General features: G+C 47.0%; 1 protein-coding gene across 1 annotated transcript; it reads left to right on the forward strand.

The window, feature by feature from the left end:
• Positions 1 to 443: 443 nt before the first annotated feature.
• GET1 (guided entry of tail-anchored proteins factor 1) lies at positions 444 to 16,780 on the forward strand. Its single transcript, XM_059164749.1, has 5 exons — positions 444 to 638; positions 10,356 to 10,521; positions 11,785 to 11,852; positions 13,959 to 14,073; positions 15,800 to 16,780. The coding sequence occupies exons 1-5, from the start codon at positions 537 to 539 to the stop codon at positions 15,871 to 15,873; spliced, it is 525 nt and encodes a 174-aa protein (XP_059020732.1). The 5' UTR covers positions 444 to 536; the 3' UTR covers positions 15,874 to 16,780.
• The last annotated feature ends 409 nt before the right edge of the window (positions 16,781 to 17,189 follow it).

Here is a 17,189-nt window from a genome sequence, read left to right on the forward strand (position 1 = left end):
TGCTTATTTTTTAGGTATGGAGATTTGTAAATTGTTTAGACTTATTTCAGTGATTTGTTTTGAATTGTAAACTTAAGACATTTTACATATAACCACAAAAAGGTTTTACAGTCACTTGCTACTATAATTACGGTAGTTTTCCACTTATGGAGAGGCTTATTTTAAAATAAATTCCTCTAGGAATAAAACCGAGTCAATTTAAAGTAAGTACTCATTACGTAATAATAAGAAAAGGCTCGCAGCTAGACGAAAACTGAAGCTGGTGGCAACCCAAGCGGCGGCCAGCGGGGTGGTGGGGAGGGTATGCAAGACTACGGAAGCCGGAAAGGCCAAGATTTGCCCGGAAAGCGTCCACCAAGACCAAGAAGCAAAGTCTTGCCTCCCCGCCCAGTGCAGCACAGTGCGCAGGCGCACCGGCGCGTCTGCGCGCCCCCCCCCCCCCGGGCCTCACTGCGCAGGCGCCCGCGCGGCGTGGGCGCCGGCGTGGTCCCCATGGAGTTCCCTTAGCAGAGCCGGCAGCTCCGGGAGCCTCCGGGATGAGCGGCGCGGAGGCCGATCGCTGGGCGTGGCTGCTGGTGCTCAGCTTCGTGTTTGGGTGCAATGTCCTCAGGATCCTCCTCCCGTCCTTCTCCTCCTTCGTAAGTGGCTGCCTGGCCTTCCCGGGGCCGGTGGGTGGCCGCCGCGGTGCCCGGCGAGCCGGACTGCGCCTGCAGAAGTGTCCGGTTGGGCCGTTCTATTTTCAGATTTTTTTCTTTTTGTTAATTGCTAGCATCCAAAACTTGCAAAGCTTTACTCCCCACATCCGGACTTCTCGATTCTGAGGGAGGAAGAATGACCTGGCGACACCAGGCCGCGTTTTCCCGGGGCAGCAGCCCTGAGGCCGGGAGCTCGCAGTGCCCCCTGCCAGCCGGCCGCGCTCGTTCCCGTTATCTCCCGGTCGGCGGAGGCTTCGCGCAGCCCTCGCTGCTGGGGGCCAGCGCCTGGCGCAGCGCGGAGTCCAGGCTTTCCTGGAGGCCGCCGCCTTCCCGCATGGAGTGCCGGAGTGCCAGCCGTGCCAGGTCCCGGGTGGAAGGCTCTCAGGCTGCAGCCGCCTCCACTTTTGCGGTCAGAGGCTGTGTAGACGGAATCTCGGCACTGTGTCACGCTTCCTGTGTCCAGGAGAGCAAAGGGCACCGGGAGCAGCTCTCTCGTGCACTTGGCGTAGGCATGAGTACATTGCCTCGTGGCCGGTTGTCAGCTGCTGTAAAATGCGAATGTCATCCCATGTCCCTTTATCTCAGAGGAGGAGTCTGACTCAGAGGGTCACTGTGCATCCAGTTAGTGACCACTGGGGCGGAGACTGATCCTTGGTTGTGAGTCTCCTGGTTTTGTCCCTCTGCCTCTTGGAGCTTGGTAATAGGATTGGAGGCAGGTTTGATGAGGTGTGTGTGGGTTAAGGGCGTCCCCTTTACGCCTACAGCGGGAGTCTGACAGACCTGGAGACCTTTAAGACTGGGTGCGTGCCATGGCATTATTGGGGGAAAATGCCATAATTGGGGGAATTGCGTGCCATAATTGGGGGAATCTCCCTGCTCTTACTTCCTGATTTACATTGGTGGTGGTGATGGTGGTGTGTGTGAAGGGGGTATTATTTAAGACTAGGCAGGATTTCTCCTTTCTTTATTCTACCAGTATTCATTGAGTGCCTGTTTCCTGTAAGATTCTATCCAAGGACTGTACTACCTGCATTGTCCAACTAAGGCATGGGGAATTCTCTCTTAACCCTTCATTCCCCTTTGACACTGCTAGGTTTTTAAGATGATGTCCCAAGTACTTAGCATTGCATAAAAGACCCTGAAAGAACTGGCTTCTCCATCTTTTTTCTCTTTTTAAATAAAATTTTGGTAAAATACACAACTTAAAATTTACCATTTTAGCCATTTTTGGGTATATAGTTCAGTTTCATTAAATCATTACATTATTGTGCAACTATCACCACCGTCCATCTCTAGAACCTTTCCATCTTCCTAAACTGAAGCTCTGTCCATTAAACAGTAAGTCCCTATTCTTCTTTCAACTCAGTCCTGGCAACCACAGTTCTACTTTCTGTCTCTATGAATTTGACTACTCTGATTATCTCATGTAGGTATTTTTCCTTTTATGCCTGGCTTCTTTCATTCAGCATAATGCCTTCCGGGTCTATCCCTGTAGACCATGGTTGTAGCATGTGTTAGGATTTCCTTCCTTTTTGAGGCTGAATAATATTTCATTGTGTATGTATACCACATTTTGTTTATCCTTTCTTCTTTTGATGGACATGGGGTTGTTTCCACCTTTTGGCTATTGTGAATAATGCTGCTGGAACACTAGTGTGCAAATACTTGTTCGAGTCTCTGCTTTTGGTACTTTTGGGTAAATATCCAAAGTGGGATTACTGGATCATATGGTAATTCTATTTTCAACTTCTGGAGAAACTGCCCAACCATTTTCCATAGCAGCTGCACCATTTTGCATTCTCACCAGCAACATACAAGGTTCTAATTTTTCCACAAGTTCCAGCACTTGCTGTCTTGTTTTGTTTTGTTTTGATAACAGTCATCCTCAATGGAGGCAAGGTGTGATTTTATTATGATTTTGATTGCATTTTCCTAATGATTAGTGATTTTATGTGCTTATTGGCCATCTGTGTATCTTCTTTGGAGAAATATCTGTTCAAGTCCTTTGCCCCCTTTTTAATGGGGCATCAGGTGCTTGTCCATAAGGGAAGGGCATCCTCTGTGGGTTCAGAGTGGGGAGTGAGTGAGTATTTGGTTTGTTGTCGTTGTTGGGTGAGGAGTTGTTTACTTACTGGGTATATGATTTGTAAATATTTTCTCCTGTTCTGTGGTTTGCCTGCCCATCTTTTTTGTCACCTTGATTCTTCTTGTATACCCCATCCCATTTCACCTTTATTGGAACTGTAAGAAACTAAGTTGCTCAAAGAGGCTGTGTTAGTTTTTTTTTTTTTAAATTTTTAATTTTTTATTAACATATAATGTATTACTAGCCCCAGGGGTACAGGTCTGTGAATCGCCAGGTTTACACACTTCACAACACTCATTGTAGCACATACCATTCCCAATGTCCATAACCCCACCACCCTTTCCCTACCCCCCTCCCTCCAGAAACCCTTAGTTTGTTTTGTGAGATTAAGCGTCTCTTATGGTTTGTCTCCCTCCTGATCCCATCTTGTTTCCTTTTTTTTCCTTCCCTGCCCTCCAAACCCCCACTTTGCCTCTCAACTTCCTCATATCAGGGAGATCGTATGATAATTGCCTTTCTCTGATTGACTTATTTTGCTCAGCATAATACCCTTTGGTTCCACCCACGTCATTGCAGATGGCAAGATTTCAATCTTTTGATGGCTGCATAGTATTCCATTGTGTATATATACCACATCTTCTTTATCCATTTGTAGATGGACATCTAGGTTCTTTCCATAGTTTGGCTATTATGGACATTGCTGCTATAAGCATTTGGGTACACGTGCCCCTTTGGATCACTACATTTGTATTTTTAGGGTAAATACCCAGTAGTGCGATAGCTGGGTCATAGGATAGCTCTATTTTCAACTTTTTGAGGAACCTCCATGCTGTTTTCCAGAGTGGCTGCACCAGTTTGCATTCCCACCAACAGTATAGGAAGGTTCCCCTTTCTCCGCATCCTCGCCAGCATCTGTCGTTTCCTGACTTGTTAATTTTTGCCATTCTGACTGGCGCGAGGTGATACCTCATTGTGGTTTTGATTTGTATTTCCTTGATGCCGAGTGATGTGGAGCACTTTTTCAAGTGTCTGTTGCCATCTGGATGTCTTCTTTGCAGAAATGTCTGTTCATGTCTTCTGCCCATTTCTTTATTGGATTATTTGTTCTTTGGGTGTTGAGTTTGATAAGTTCTTTACAGATTTTGGATACTAGCCCTTTATCTGATACATCATTGGCAAATATCTTCTCCCATTCTGTCAGTTGTCTTTTGGTTTGGTTGACTGTTTCCCTTGCTGTGCAAAAGCTTTTGATCTTGATGAAGTTGCAGTAGTTCATTTTTGCCCTTGCTGCCCTTGCCTTTGGTGATGTTTCTAGGAAGAAGTTGCTGCAGCTGAGGTCGAAGAGGTTGCTGCCTGTGTTGTCCTCAAGGATTTTGATGGATTCCTGTTTCACATTGAGGTCCTTCATCTGTTTTGAGTCTATTTTCATGTGTAATGTAAGGAAATGGTCCAGTTTCATTTTTCTGCATGTGGCTGTCCAATTTTCCCAATACCATTTGTTGAAGAGGCTGTCTTTTTTCCATTGGACATTCTTTCCTGCTTTGTTGGAGATTAGTTGACCATAGAGTTGAGGGTCTATTTCTGGGCTCTCCATTCTGTTCCACTGATCTATGTGTCCGTTTTTGTGCCAGTACCATACTATCTTGATGATGACAGCTTTGTAATAGAGCTTGAAGTCTGGAATTGTGATAACACCAACTTTGGCTTTCTTTTTCAATATTACTCTGGCTATTCGAGATCTTTTCTGGTTCCATATAAATTTTAGGATTATTTTTTCCATTTCTTTGACAAAAAAATGGATGGTATTTTGATACGGATTATAGTAAATATGTAGATTGCTTTAGGTAGCATAGATATTTTCACAATACTTATTCTTCCAATACATGAGCATGGAATATTTTTCCATTTCTTTGTGTCTTCCTCATAGTTTTCTGAGTACAGATTCTTTGCCTCTTTGGTTAGGTTTATTCCTAGGTATCTTATGGTTTTGGGTGCAATTGTAAATGCGATCGACTCCTTAATTTCACTTTCTGTCTTCTTGTTGGCGTATCCTGACACTTTACTGAATTCCTGCATGAGTTCTAGCAGATTTGGAGTGGAGTCTTTTGGGTTCTCCACATAAAATATCATATCATCTGCAAAGAGTGATAGTTTGACTTCTTCTTTGAAAGAGGCTTTGTTAGTTTGGTATTCCTCCATGAATTGTTCGTAATTTCCTCTTGGCGGGGGGGAGAGAAGTCTGTGTTTGGGGTATGGCAGTGGCTGTAAGTAAGAGCTGTCATCATCCTGCTCCTTAACCAAGCTTCCAACACACTGGTGCTCGGCAGCTAGGACACACTCACCAAGGGTTATTGCTGCAGTCTGGATGCACATGAGGCTGTGTCCCTGGGTGTTACCCATTTAGATGAAAAAGCACCGTGTTCACATTCTGTGCTGCCTCCACAGGATGTATGACCTCTGTAACGTCAACACAGTTAGCTTTCTTGAACCTGTTTCCCCTTGGTTCTAACGCTCATTGTCAGGGTCATCACATATACTTACCGGAGCAGAGATCTGTACCACCTGGGCACTGGGTTTGTGGTGAGGGTCAGGGTAAAGCCGTATGGAACGCTCTTCTCCTGAGTAGGGTAAGACGCTGTTTTGTTTTTGTTTTTGTTTTTGTTTTTAATTTTTAAAATTTCTTTTCAGGGTACTAGAATTCATTGTTTATGCACCACACCCAGTGCTCCATGGAATCCGTGCCCTCCATAATACCCACCACCAGGCTCCCCCAACCTCCCACCCCTCCCCCGCCCCTTCAAAACCCTCAGATTGTTTCTCAGAGTCCATAGTCTCTCACGGTTCATCTCCCACTCCAGTTTCCCCCAACTCCCTTCTTTCACGACCATTAGAGGCTGCCTGTTACAGGTCCTTTTGGAGGACCTAAGTGGGGAAGACCCCTGAGGAGAAACCAAGCTTGACTGGGAATGGGCCATGTCCTCTACATCGAATACAGCGTTCTTCCCGTGTTTCCGAAGCGTTCTCCACTCAGCCAGTAGGAATGGGGGGCGGGGCGGGGCGCACCACCCCGTTAGTCAGGGAGGCCTGTTGAAGCCCTTGAATCAGTCTCTTAGGTATCACAAGTCCTCTGTCTTGCAAAGCCTTGCAGGGTCCTGGGAGGGCACCTCAGCTCAATACTGCGGTGGAGTCGGGGCCGGGATGAGGACTCCCAGTCCTGTGTTGACTTGGTTGGACTTTTCCTGAGAGTTCTTAATTCTCTTCAAGCTGGTCATAGGGCATATGGATGGGAGGGCCTAGCTCATTTAATAGGTGAACCAGGACTTTCTTCAACCAAAGGCAGAGAACGAGGGAGACGGAGATGCCCCTGCGAGTGCCGCTGTGGAGGCTAGGGAGGCGTACTGCGCAGGCGCCCCGGGCCTAGCAGTGGCCGGGGGGGGGGGGGGGGGGGGGCGTCCCGGCGAGCTGTGTGCACTGCGCGTGCGCTCCGGGAACGCTGGAGGGAGGCGGGGTGTAGGGAGGCGCTCTACTCTGGTGCCCCACTCAGGCGCCCCAGGATTAACGTGGCTGAGAGTGGGTGCTGCGCTGGGCTAAACAGCTCCCCCCATCAAACCCTGGGCATGGACCCCACACAGGTTGCCCTCTGGGATTTGGTTTGTGGGGGGACTACCACCTTCATATTTGATGACTTGGAAATTGCCTTCACCTTTTGGTCTAAAAAGTGGCCGCCTCCCTCTCCCTCTCGGGGCCCAGGCTCCCGAAGCCAGGGAGGCCAGGGGCGCCAGGGGCGGACACTGCAGGACCTGCTTCCTGCTGTAGGGCCTTCCTGAGACCCTCCCCTCTTTGAAAACAGTCGCTTGGTGAGTTCCTCCTGGGACCACCAGGCGTGAGGATGGCCCCCGAATGTTATTTGTGGGGGTAATTGGGGCAGTGGGGGTTGAGTGCACATGCGCAGTCGGGACCTCGTGGATGGGGTCATCCGGGTGCGGGGGACCAGTGCCGTGAGGAAGGCTCCTAACTCGGAGTCCTCGTGTGGGTCTGTAGCTTCGCCGGAGCCTCGGTCCCTTCTCGGCATGAGCCGTGTGTCGCCAGTATTAGGAACACATCTAAGCAGGCCACCCCAGCATGTCATTCAGCTAGTGTCCCCTGTGTTCCAGGAGGGACGAACCTTTGGGCTTAAATGTCATTATACTTTAATTAATTTTCAGATGGGTCTAGTCCAGATGCCAGCCATTGAGTGGCGGAGTGGGTTTGACTCTTCCCGGGTGTGACTCCCAAGTTCAAACCGTAACATTTTGTCTAATCGGAAAGGGGTTTGGGACTAGGACAGGATCTCAGGGTGAGTCTGGTAGGACACTATGAGCTCATGCAGGCTGGCAGCCAGTGTCTGGGGGACAAGGGTGACAAGGAGGATCGGTCCTACCCTTGTTTTCTCTCTAGAGTCTTCCACTGCTTGTCATCTCAATAAGAATTTTGGGAAAACTCGTTTTCTGCTTGAGGATTCTTTATGGACCCGTCTCCAGGTCTTTGAAAAAACTGTACCCCACAAAACTTATGTGTTTCTATCAAGTGAGAGGTTTAAGGTTCTGGAAGGTGCTTTTGAATACATAAGGAGGTCAGAAGTTTATTTTTGTTTGAAAAATTAATATTCAGAACACTTAAAATCCCTTTAGATTTTACTATTTAATTCATAATTCTGGTACATTTTAACTGTCACTTATAAGGAGGTCTTGGATTAATATTGGTACCTATTTGCAAATTTAAATACTTCCAGATACTTGCAGACCTAATTTAATCATTTTCCCTCCAAAGCAGTACAGTTGTCTAATTTAACCATAAGATTCTTTTTTTTTTTTTTAAAGATTTTATTTATTTATTTGACAGACAGAGATCACAAGTAGGCAGAGAGGCAGGCAGAGAGAGGGAGGAGGAAGCAGGCTCCCTGCTGAGCAGAGAGCCCAATGCGGGACTCGATCCCAGGACCCTGAGATCATGACCTGAGCCGAAGGCAGCGGTTTAACCCACTGAGCCACCCAGGCGCCCTAACCATAAGATTCTAAGCTTCTCCACAGCTCATTTTCCCACCCTCACTCACCTAGTCCCGAGTAAACATCTTTGGTCTTAAAAAAATTTTTTTTTGGGGTGCCTGGGTGGCCCAGTGGGGTAAGCCTCTGCCTTTAGCTCAGGTCATGATCTCAGGGTCCTAGGACTGAGCCCTGCATCGGGTTCTCTGCTCAGTGGTGAGCCTGCTTCCCTCTCTGTCTCTCTGCCTGCCTCTCTGCCTACTTGCGATCTCTGTCTCTTTGTCAAATAAAATCTTCAAAAAAGTTTTTTTTTTTTTTTTTTTAAAGATTGTATTTATTTGACACAGGGACACCCAAGAACAGGAACAGGAGTAGGGGGAGGGGGAGAAGCGGGCTTCCCGCTTCCTTGGAGAAGGGCTTCATTGCGTAGGTGCTAAAGGCTGCTACCTCAGAAGCTGTCCTGGGAACCCACACTTCTGCAGACGCCCCGGGACACCCATGACACCCATGACGGGGCGTGGCTCCCAGCTCTATCTGAAGTGTTGCTGTGTTGTGTAGAGGGGACCCCAAGCCGAGGGACGAACCCGGTTATTGTGCACTTGCTATGTGCCAGTTCACTTATATACGTTATCCTCTTTCATTTTTTAAAAAAATTAATGTTTTTTAGAATTTTGAAACTAATGTGCCAAACAGGTATGCATACAATACAAAGAACTGATTTTGTTTCTTGAAAACAAGTTGTCAACCTGGGCCCCTGCATTCCCTGACACATTACTGTATAAACAGGTGTCTTATCCACAACTTAGCCATCAGGAACCTTCCTCCTGACCTGCTCCGTTCCAAGCAAGGTCCTTTGTAGCAAAGGGTTCCGGTCAGCACTGTGCATTGCACACACTTGATGCATCTCTCGTCTGGAAGGCTTCCCGGTATGGTATGGCAGGTGTTTCTGAATATGGCAAGGGCAGGGAGTTTGCAGGATGGCCCTCGTACACCTTTGTCCGGTGTCACAGAAGGGATGCTGTGTTCTCGCTGCATCGCATCTGACCCCGTGGGACGTTCACTCTTCGCTGGGGGTGGGTCTGGAAGGATTTCTCCGTTCCCTGCCCCCCACAATCCCCGCTTGCCCTTGCTGTCCGACGTTGCTGAGGCATCCTGGCCTGCTGCCGGGCGCCACCTGGTGGCCACTGCCATCTGTCTTTGGCTCCAGCTGGCAGGTGTCCCCACAATTGTACGCGGGGATGGGGGGCATCAGGAGATGTCCCATGTGGGGGTCTGGCTTTTGGAGGCTCTTTTTTCACAAACATTTACATCTATATTTATCCATCTACCAAAAACCACGAGTTCACACCCATGCCTCCGATTCTTTTTTTTTTTTTTTCTTTAAAGATTTTTATTTATTTGACCGAGATCATTAGCAGGCAGAGAGGCAGGCAGAGAGAGAGCGGGGTAAGCAGGCTCCCTGAAGAGCAGAGAGCCCAATGCAGGGCTCGATCCCAGGACCCTGGGATCATGCCTGAGCTGAAGGCAGAGGCTTTAACCCACTGAGCCACCCAGGCGCCCCCATGCCTCCGATTCTAATTCAACACTTCAGCATTTACTCTGGTTCTTCCTCATCCATATTTCTTTTTTTCTTTTCTTTTTTTTTTTTAAAGATTTTATTTATTTATTTGACAGAGAGAAATCACAAGTAGATGGAGAGGCAGGCATAGAGAGAGGGAAGTAGGCTCCCTGCTGAGCAGAGAGCCCAATGCGGGACTCGATCCCAGGACCCTGAGATCATGACCTGAGCCGAAGGCAGCGGCTTAAACCACTGAGCCACCCAGGCGCCCCCTCATCCATATTTCTAACCCCCAGTTCTGATAGTGAGAAAACAGGCTCCCATTATATTCAGTGTGTTTACTGTATTTGATCAGTCCTTTGTAATTGATCTCGCAGCCCCACTGGGGCCTCCTCCTCCCCACCCCAGTGGCTGCTGGTCCCACTTGGACTCTGACTCTGCTGTTGGCTGCGTGCTTTCCTCTTATCCTGTATGCCTCTTCCTCTGACACCTATGCCGGGCTGCCCTTTCTGGAGATGCTCATATCACATGCTTGCCTCTATCCTCCCTTGCCAGGGTGCCCCTCTATGGGAATGCCCTCCTGATGGTGCTTGGGATTAAGTCCTCCGGCTGGGCTACCCCCTGCTCACTAGCACTGTCCTTTTCCTCTGCCTACCTAATTCAGGACTAGAGAATGTGTGGTCCTTGTTACCTGAATGATGGCTAGAATTGGTTTTATAACCACAGTTTTATCGTTACGGTGAAAGATCCAGACATTGTGCTGGAGTGATCCATGGGCATGTCTGCAAAAGGAAAAGTATAATTTGACTGGTGATTCACATCGGAGGCCGTTTTTGTCTGTGGTGGTCCCAGAGGGCAGCAGCAGAACTAGGCCACAGAGGGCTGGCTGTGCAGGTCCAGAGCAGCCTGCCCATCTGGAAGCAGCAGCACTAGGATGGGGTGGGGGAGGTGTCCCCCTGTGGGAAGGCGCTGACCTCAGCTGTCCACTCTGCCAGATGTCCAGGCTGCTGCAGAAGGATGCGGAGCAGGAGGCCCAGATGAGAGCAGAGATCCAGGACATGAAGCAGGAGCTCTCCACCGTAAACATGATGGATGAATTCGCCAGATACGCCAGGCTGGAGAGAAAGATCAACAAGATGACGGATAAGCTTAAAACTCACGGTACTGGTTTCACCTGTAGTGTGGATAACTTCATGGGAGCTGAGGAATAGAGAAGTCTTTCTGTGAAGATTGGTAGAACATGTGCTTTGATTCTTAGATGTTCTAAATATTGAGAGGAACTTCTGAGTTTGTCCAGAAGAAACTCAGTAGTCACGATTATTGTCTCTTTGTCGGTGAGGCTTTGTTTCCTAAACACAGAAACAACTAACGTCCTTTTAGCTTTTTTTCTTTAAAGATTTATTTTTATTTTTATTTTTTAATTATTTGCCAGAGAGAGAGCAAGCGAGTACACACAAGCAGGCAGAGAGGCAGGCAGAGGCAGCGAGAGAAGCACGTTCCCCGCTGCGCAAGGAGCCCGATGCAGGACTCGATCCCAGGACCCTGGGATCATGACCTGCGCTTTTTTTCATTTCTGTAGGTAGACATTTTGAAATTCAATACCCCCCCCCCCCTTTTTTTTTTAAAGATTTTATTTGTCAGAGGGACAGAGGGCGCACAAGCAGGGGAAATGGGAGGCAGGGGGAGAAGCAGGTTCCCTGCTGAGCAGGGAGCAGTTCGCAGGGCTCAATTCCAGGAACCTGGGATCATGACCTGAGTGGAACGCTTAACTGACTGAACCACCCAAGTGCCCCTCAACACTTTTCGAGATAAGCCTAGAGCAAGTGTCATAGTGGATGCCCAAGGGCTTTTGTGGACACTCACAAATGTGCCCAGAGTGTCCTTATCTGAGAATAGACTGACATGGTCACGGTCAGGTCTTGTTCATTGCTGTGTTGGCCACTGTCCCTAACACTCTTCTATGACGAAGACATTTCCACCCGTGTGCTGCGAATGCGCACTGAGAGAGAGCTGCCTCCAGGCTGGTAAGACATGCAGAGCTCCCCCGCGGCCCCACAGGCCCAGGACAAGCTAGGCTCCCACATGTGGGTTAGCGTACAGTGTAGACAGGGAGACCTGGGGAGCAAATGTAGTCCTGTTGGTCAGTACACTATAAAAAGAATCTCTGATGTAGACGGGTAGTTTTAAGGGTGTTCAAAATTAAAGCTTCAAATCTTACAATCTGTGTGTGATTCTGTTTTAATGCATGACATCATGTGTGGCTTTTAAGAAATTCTGTTTTCTGTTTTCTAAATATACTGAACAAATGTCATACAACATGATTAGAAGCTATTTTATAGGAGGAGAATAACATTTCTGTGTCTTTGAGTATTTTCCTTTATTTTCAGGACTGATAGAATGATTTCATCCTGTTTTTCCTTTCAGTGAAAGCTCGGACAGCTCAGTTGGCCAAGATAAAATGGGTTATAAGTGTTGCCTTCTATGTATTGCAAGTAAGTGTCCTATTGTGTCACCTGGGGTCGTTAAAGTTGTTATGGACTGTCCTCCAGAACTGCGGCCACCAGGATCCAGGTCCAAGAGTTCAGGCTTTTTCCACTTTCTGTGGCTGCGCTGCGCGATCCTGCCAGTATGGAACTGAATGCTGTGCATTTATAAGTTAGACTGAAGGAAGGCCTTTCTCTCTCTCTGTTTTTAAGTTGAAATATAATTAACATACAGTGTCCTGTGAGTTTCAGGTGTACAGCATAATGAGTCAGTAATTCTCTGCGTTGCTCCTTGCTCACCGGGATGACTGCGATCCCCGCGCCTTACCGCGCAGCGTGTTGTGATGATACTGACTGCGTCCCTCTGCTATGCTTTTCACCTCCATGACTGACTGACTTTGGAGCTGGAACTTTGTACCTCTTAATCCCCTTTATGTGTTTCCCCCATCCCTCTATTTCTCTTCCCTCTGGCAGCCATCAGTTTGTTCTCTGTATTCATAGTTCTGCTTTTTATTTATTCCTTTCATGTTTTAGAGTCTGCATGGGAGTGAAGTGGTCCGGTGTTTGTCTCCCTCTCGCTTATTTCACATAGCGGTGTGCCTTCTGGATGCATCCCTGTTGTTACAGACCGCAAGAGCTCATCCCTTTTGGTGGCTGAGTAGTGTTCCGTGTGCGTGTGTGTCTGTGTCTGTGTGTAAATATATATAAATACACAGCCTCATCTTTATCTGTTCATCTGTCATGGACACGGGCTGCTTCCCCGTCTTGGTGACCGTAAATAATGCTGCGGTAAACATAGGTGTGCATGGATCTTCTCCAGGGACTGTTTTTGTTTTCTTTGCGTGAGTATCTGGTAGTGGAATGACTGGGTCTTATGGTATTTCTATTTTTAACTTTCTGAGGAACCTCCGTACTGTTTGCACAGTGGCTGCACCAGCTTGCGTTCCCGTCAGCAGTGCACGAGGGTTCCAGGGGAGTCTGTCTTCTGAGTTGTGAAACATTGGGGTTTTTTAGCACATGGATGCTGACGTAGCTTCTCTGGGACTCTTGGGTGGTGCCGTTACTCCAGTGCAGCTTGGGGAGCTTGTGGGGAAGTGAGAGAAGCTTCTTTAGATTTTGTATTTGCTAAGATGGTCAGTTAGGATCATTGCTTGTTACATGGCACACAGACGTGGAAACTGCTGCTCACTGTCGAGGTGAGGACCCACTGTGCTCATTGCAGTCCAGTGCTCTTGGTCCTCAGCGGTCCCGTCTGGGATAAGAGAGTTCCTGGGGAGCTACTTCTGTTGCTGCTCTCCTCTGAGGTCGTGGCCATGCTGTGTCCACGCTTGCGGCTGCTGTCAGTGACTCTGGGTTTCAGCGCTGCGTGTGGTCCTCACTGCACCAAAGGCCTCGAGTCAGCCCTGCAAGCCCAGGGTGTCTGGGTTCAGTGATGTACACTCGACCTGAGGTCCTGTCGCTTTGACATCGGTTAGGTTTCCCAGGGACAGGATTGAAGCCAGACTCCCTCTTTTAAGTCTTCTCATTTGAGTGGCTTCTCCAAGGCACGGGACAGGTGAAGGCAGCGAAAAGGATGCTTCTGCTTCGCTGCCACTGTTTAGACTCACAGGGCTCTGTCCACACGCAGATGCCAGCACTGTGTGTGTGTGTGTTGCGGGGGTTGGAGAACGGACTGTTGTTTCAAGGATTTTAGGCATGAGATTGCTGTTGTCACTAATAAGGTATCTTTATCATAGGCTGGCTACTTAAAAGAGATGCTCAGTGAGAAAAGAATACTTTTGTTATAGGAGACTGTGGTTAATTTATCAGCTAATATCAGCTAATTAATAGTGCATATTTATTATTCAGATTAAAACAGTAAAGTGGCATTTCAGTAAGAAGGCTTGGCAGCAGTTTGTTCTAGATGTCCTGTGAACTGCCTTTAATCAGACCCTGTTTGGGGTGCTAGCAGGTCGGTGGCGGTGTGGATGTGTCTGTGTCCCGCAAGAACTGCATTGCTGGGGCTTGAGGTCATCGGCTCAGAGCGTCTCAGTGTGTTGGCCGGTTTCTTCTCTGTCTCGGATTACTGGGCATGTGGCCAGCAGGTGGTCGCACTCATCCGCACTGTCCCCGCAGGCTGCCCTGATGGTGTCGCTCATCTGGAAGTACTACTCTGTCCCCGTGGCTGTGGTGCCCAGCAAATGGATCACGCCGCTGGACCGCCTGGTGGCATTTCCTACTAGAGTTGCAGGTAAGAGTTTTCTGGAACCCAGAGCAGAAGTGTACAGCTAGGCCTCTGTAGACATTTGGGGTACGGGGGAAGGAACCCACGCTCATCCGTTCACTAGTGAGTAGTCCTTTGGGTCTTGGCCTCACACAAGGCTCACAGTGAAGACACAGGTCTGGAGAAGTTGTTTGCCTTATCCAGTGTCACCGAAATGTTAAGTAGCAGAGCTAGTCTGGGTCTGCTTACAGAATGTCCCGTACCTTGTCTGATATCCTGGTTGTTGAAACCCCGATCTCTAGGTCCTAGGTTCTGTGACCTCTTCATTTCTTTTGCATGGCCTCTCTGCTGCATTTACTGCTATTGGCCATTCTTTTATTTTTGAAAGGTAATGATATCCTTTGGGTGTTAAAAGTAGAACATAATCAGACACCTGGGTGGCTCAGTGGGTTAAGCATCTGCCTTCAGCTCAGGTCATGATCTTGGGGTCCTGGGATCGAGCCCCGCATCAGGCTCCCTGCTCAGTGGGGCATCTGCTTCTTCCTCTCCCTCTGCCTCCGCTTGTGTGCAGAGGCAAATAAATAAAATCTTTATTTTAAATAAATACATGAATAATAAATAAATAAAAATCTTTGAAAAAAGTACATATTGTAGAATGATTAGAAATATAAGAACGATTTAAAAACATCTCATAAGCTATAGCTAACCTCACTTAACTTTGTGGTACATTTTCCACTCTTTATTTTTTCCTTTTTATTTTATACCACTAAGATCATCTGGCACGTACAATTTTATTTTATTTGTTATTTTTAAAAAAGATTTTATTTATTTTTTTGACAGACAGAAATCACGAGTAGGCAGAGAGGCAGGCAAAGAGAGAGGGGGAAGCAGCTTCCTTGCTGAGCAGAGAGCCAGATGTGGGGCTCGATCCCAGGACCCTGAGATCATGACTTGAGCTGAAGGCAGAGGCTTAACCCACTGAGCCACCCAGGGGCCCTGGTACATAGAATTTTAGACCCCTTTTTACTTTATATTGTAAACCCTTTCCCATATCAGTAAACTTTTAAGGAATTTTGAATAGCTGCTGTTCATTGGGATATATCATGATGTACTAATTCCCCTGATAGAAGAGAGTATTTAGGTCCTAATTTCTTACTGTCAGGAATAATGCTGCATGTCACTCAGCCTTTGGTTGTGATCTGTTGCTGGAGGTGAATTACTGAGTGAAAAGGAGTGACTGCTTCAGAGATCCTGGTTTCACTACACCTTCCACCCTGCTTCCACCCAACCTTGTGGGCACCACTGCCCGCCGGTGGGCTGTCAGTGCCGCTGACTAGGAGAGCTCGAGGACGCCCTTCCAGGCATGTAGAGAGCCATTGGCCGCTCCTGCTGCCCGACTTCCTGTCTCTCTGTCACCAGCTGGGCCAGAAAGGCATGGGTGGATGCTGCTCTGTTTATAATGGTTTTTTTAAGAAGGAAAAACAAATAGTCATACAGGGTAGTTTTACTGTTTGTTAATATCGTATGTAACAATGCACATCCCTCTGGCAGTTGTCCTGCAGAGTTCCTGTTTAGGAAGGAAGGCAGCCCTGTGCATCAGTAGGATGTCTGCTGACTCTGATCGAGGCAACACACACCTAGTTTTCCTTAGGCGAGCACTGCTGCAGAACGCGTGATTCCTGGAAATTAAAGGTAGCAGAAATGCGGGCAGATCGTAGGCGTGCTCTCTTACGGTGAGCTTCTCCATTTCCAGGTGGAGTTGGAATTACCTGTTGGATTTTAGTCTGTAACAAGGTTGTGGCGATCGTGCTTCACCCTTTCAGCTGAGAGAAGACGAATGCAACTATGACATTTTAGAGAATGGATTTCCACTGAGATGGTTAAAAATCTGATTTATACTATTTTTTTTTTTGTAAGGAAACTAAAGCACACAGGTTAGTTTTTTTGTTGAATGCGTTCTTGGATTTCATGTGAGATACGAGAGTCATGATTTTGTACACTTGTCACTGAGCTGGAAGGCCGGGCTTTCACACGTGTGACCTGGCCATCAAGTCCCGGGTTTGTTACAAGATGGCACCTGGGCATCCACTTATTGGGGGGTGCACCGTTGGCATACTTTAAAGGTCACATTGCCAACCAGAGAATCAAAGTTTTCTAACTTAAGTACCTTAAAGACTTTGCACTATTTTTATTCCAGATTAGAAAGTGATTTAAATTTTAAAACCACTACCAAAATTTTAAGTCTCCCATAGTACTACTAAAAGAATAACACTAATTGACATTGCTTGTGTGGTTTTTCTCTCTGTTTAAAGGATCATTTGTGGGATGAGCCGTTGTATAGTGTTATCTACTTATTTGAAGTTGTTAATTTTTCATTGTGTTTTATAAATGTAGTCATGAGATCATAATGCATTATTTGAGGCTTGAATTGTGTTTTATATTTAAAGCATTTCAGATGAAGTGTGTTTTATAAGCACTTAATATTTATGCTCTGTAGAATGGAACAAACTTAACAAAGATTTCTGACTAAATTAATTTGAGTGGATACATTTTTTAAAACACTTTTTTTTTTACTGTCTTTTTTTTTTTTGAATTCTAATCGACATATAACATTGTATTGGTTTCAGGACTATAACATAGTGATTTGATATTTGTATACACTGTGAAATGATCACCACAGTAAGTCTGGTTTCCCCATGTAAAACACTCTTTTTAATTAAAATTTTTGCAAGGGCTTGTGTGACTCTTCCTTCCTTACAGCCGCTTACTTGCTATGACGTTTGTAACTGTGACAAGTGACAGAGGCCTTTCTTTAACTGTTAACTTGGTTGGCTGCAGCTCCGTGGAGCTACATTCTGTCCCTGGTTTTTCAAAGGTCCTATTTGTATTCTTGAGTTCCCTCTCGATCTGATAAGTAGCTCATTGTTAATTCCATGAATTGTACGAGAGACAGACAGAGTGCTGTGGTGCGTAGTTCTCATCCTCAGAGTGGGTCGGGCTCTTCATTCAAATGTCTCCAGCCGAGGCTGACTTAGTTTTAAGAAAGGATGTGGGACAGAGGTCACAGGAGCATTCATAGCAAAAGCATCAGAGGGTTTGCGTGGGCCACGCAGGCTGGGAAGGCTGCCTGATGAGGTGAAGGC

Source organism: Mustela lutreola, chromosome 2 (genome assembly GCF_030435805.1).
Source record: "Mustela lutreola isolate mMusLut2 chromosome 2, mMusLut2.pri, whole genome shotgun sequence".
Classification (NCBI taxonomy): Eukaryota; Metazoa; Chordata; class Mammalia; order Carnivora; family Mustelidae; genus Mustela; species Mustela lutreola.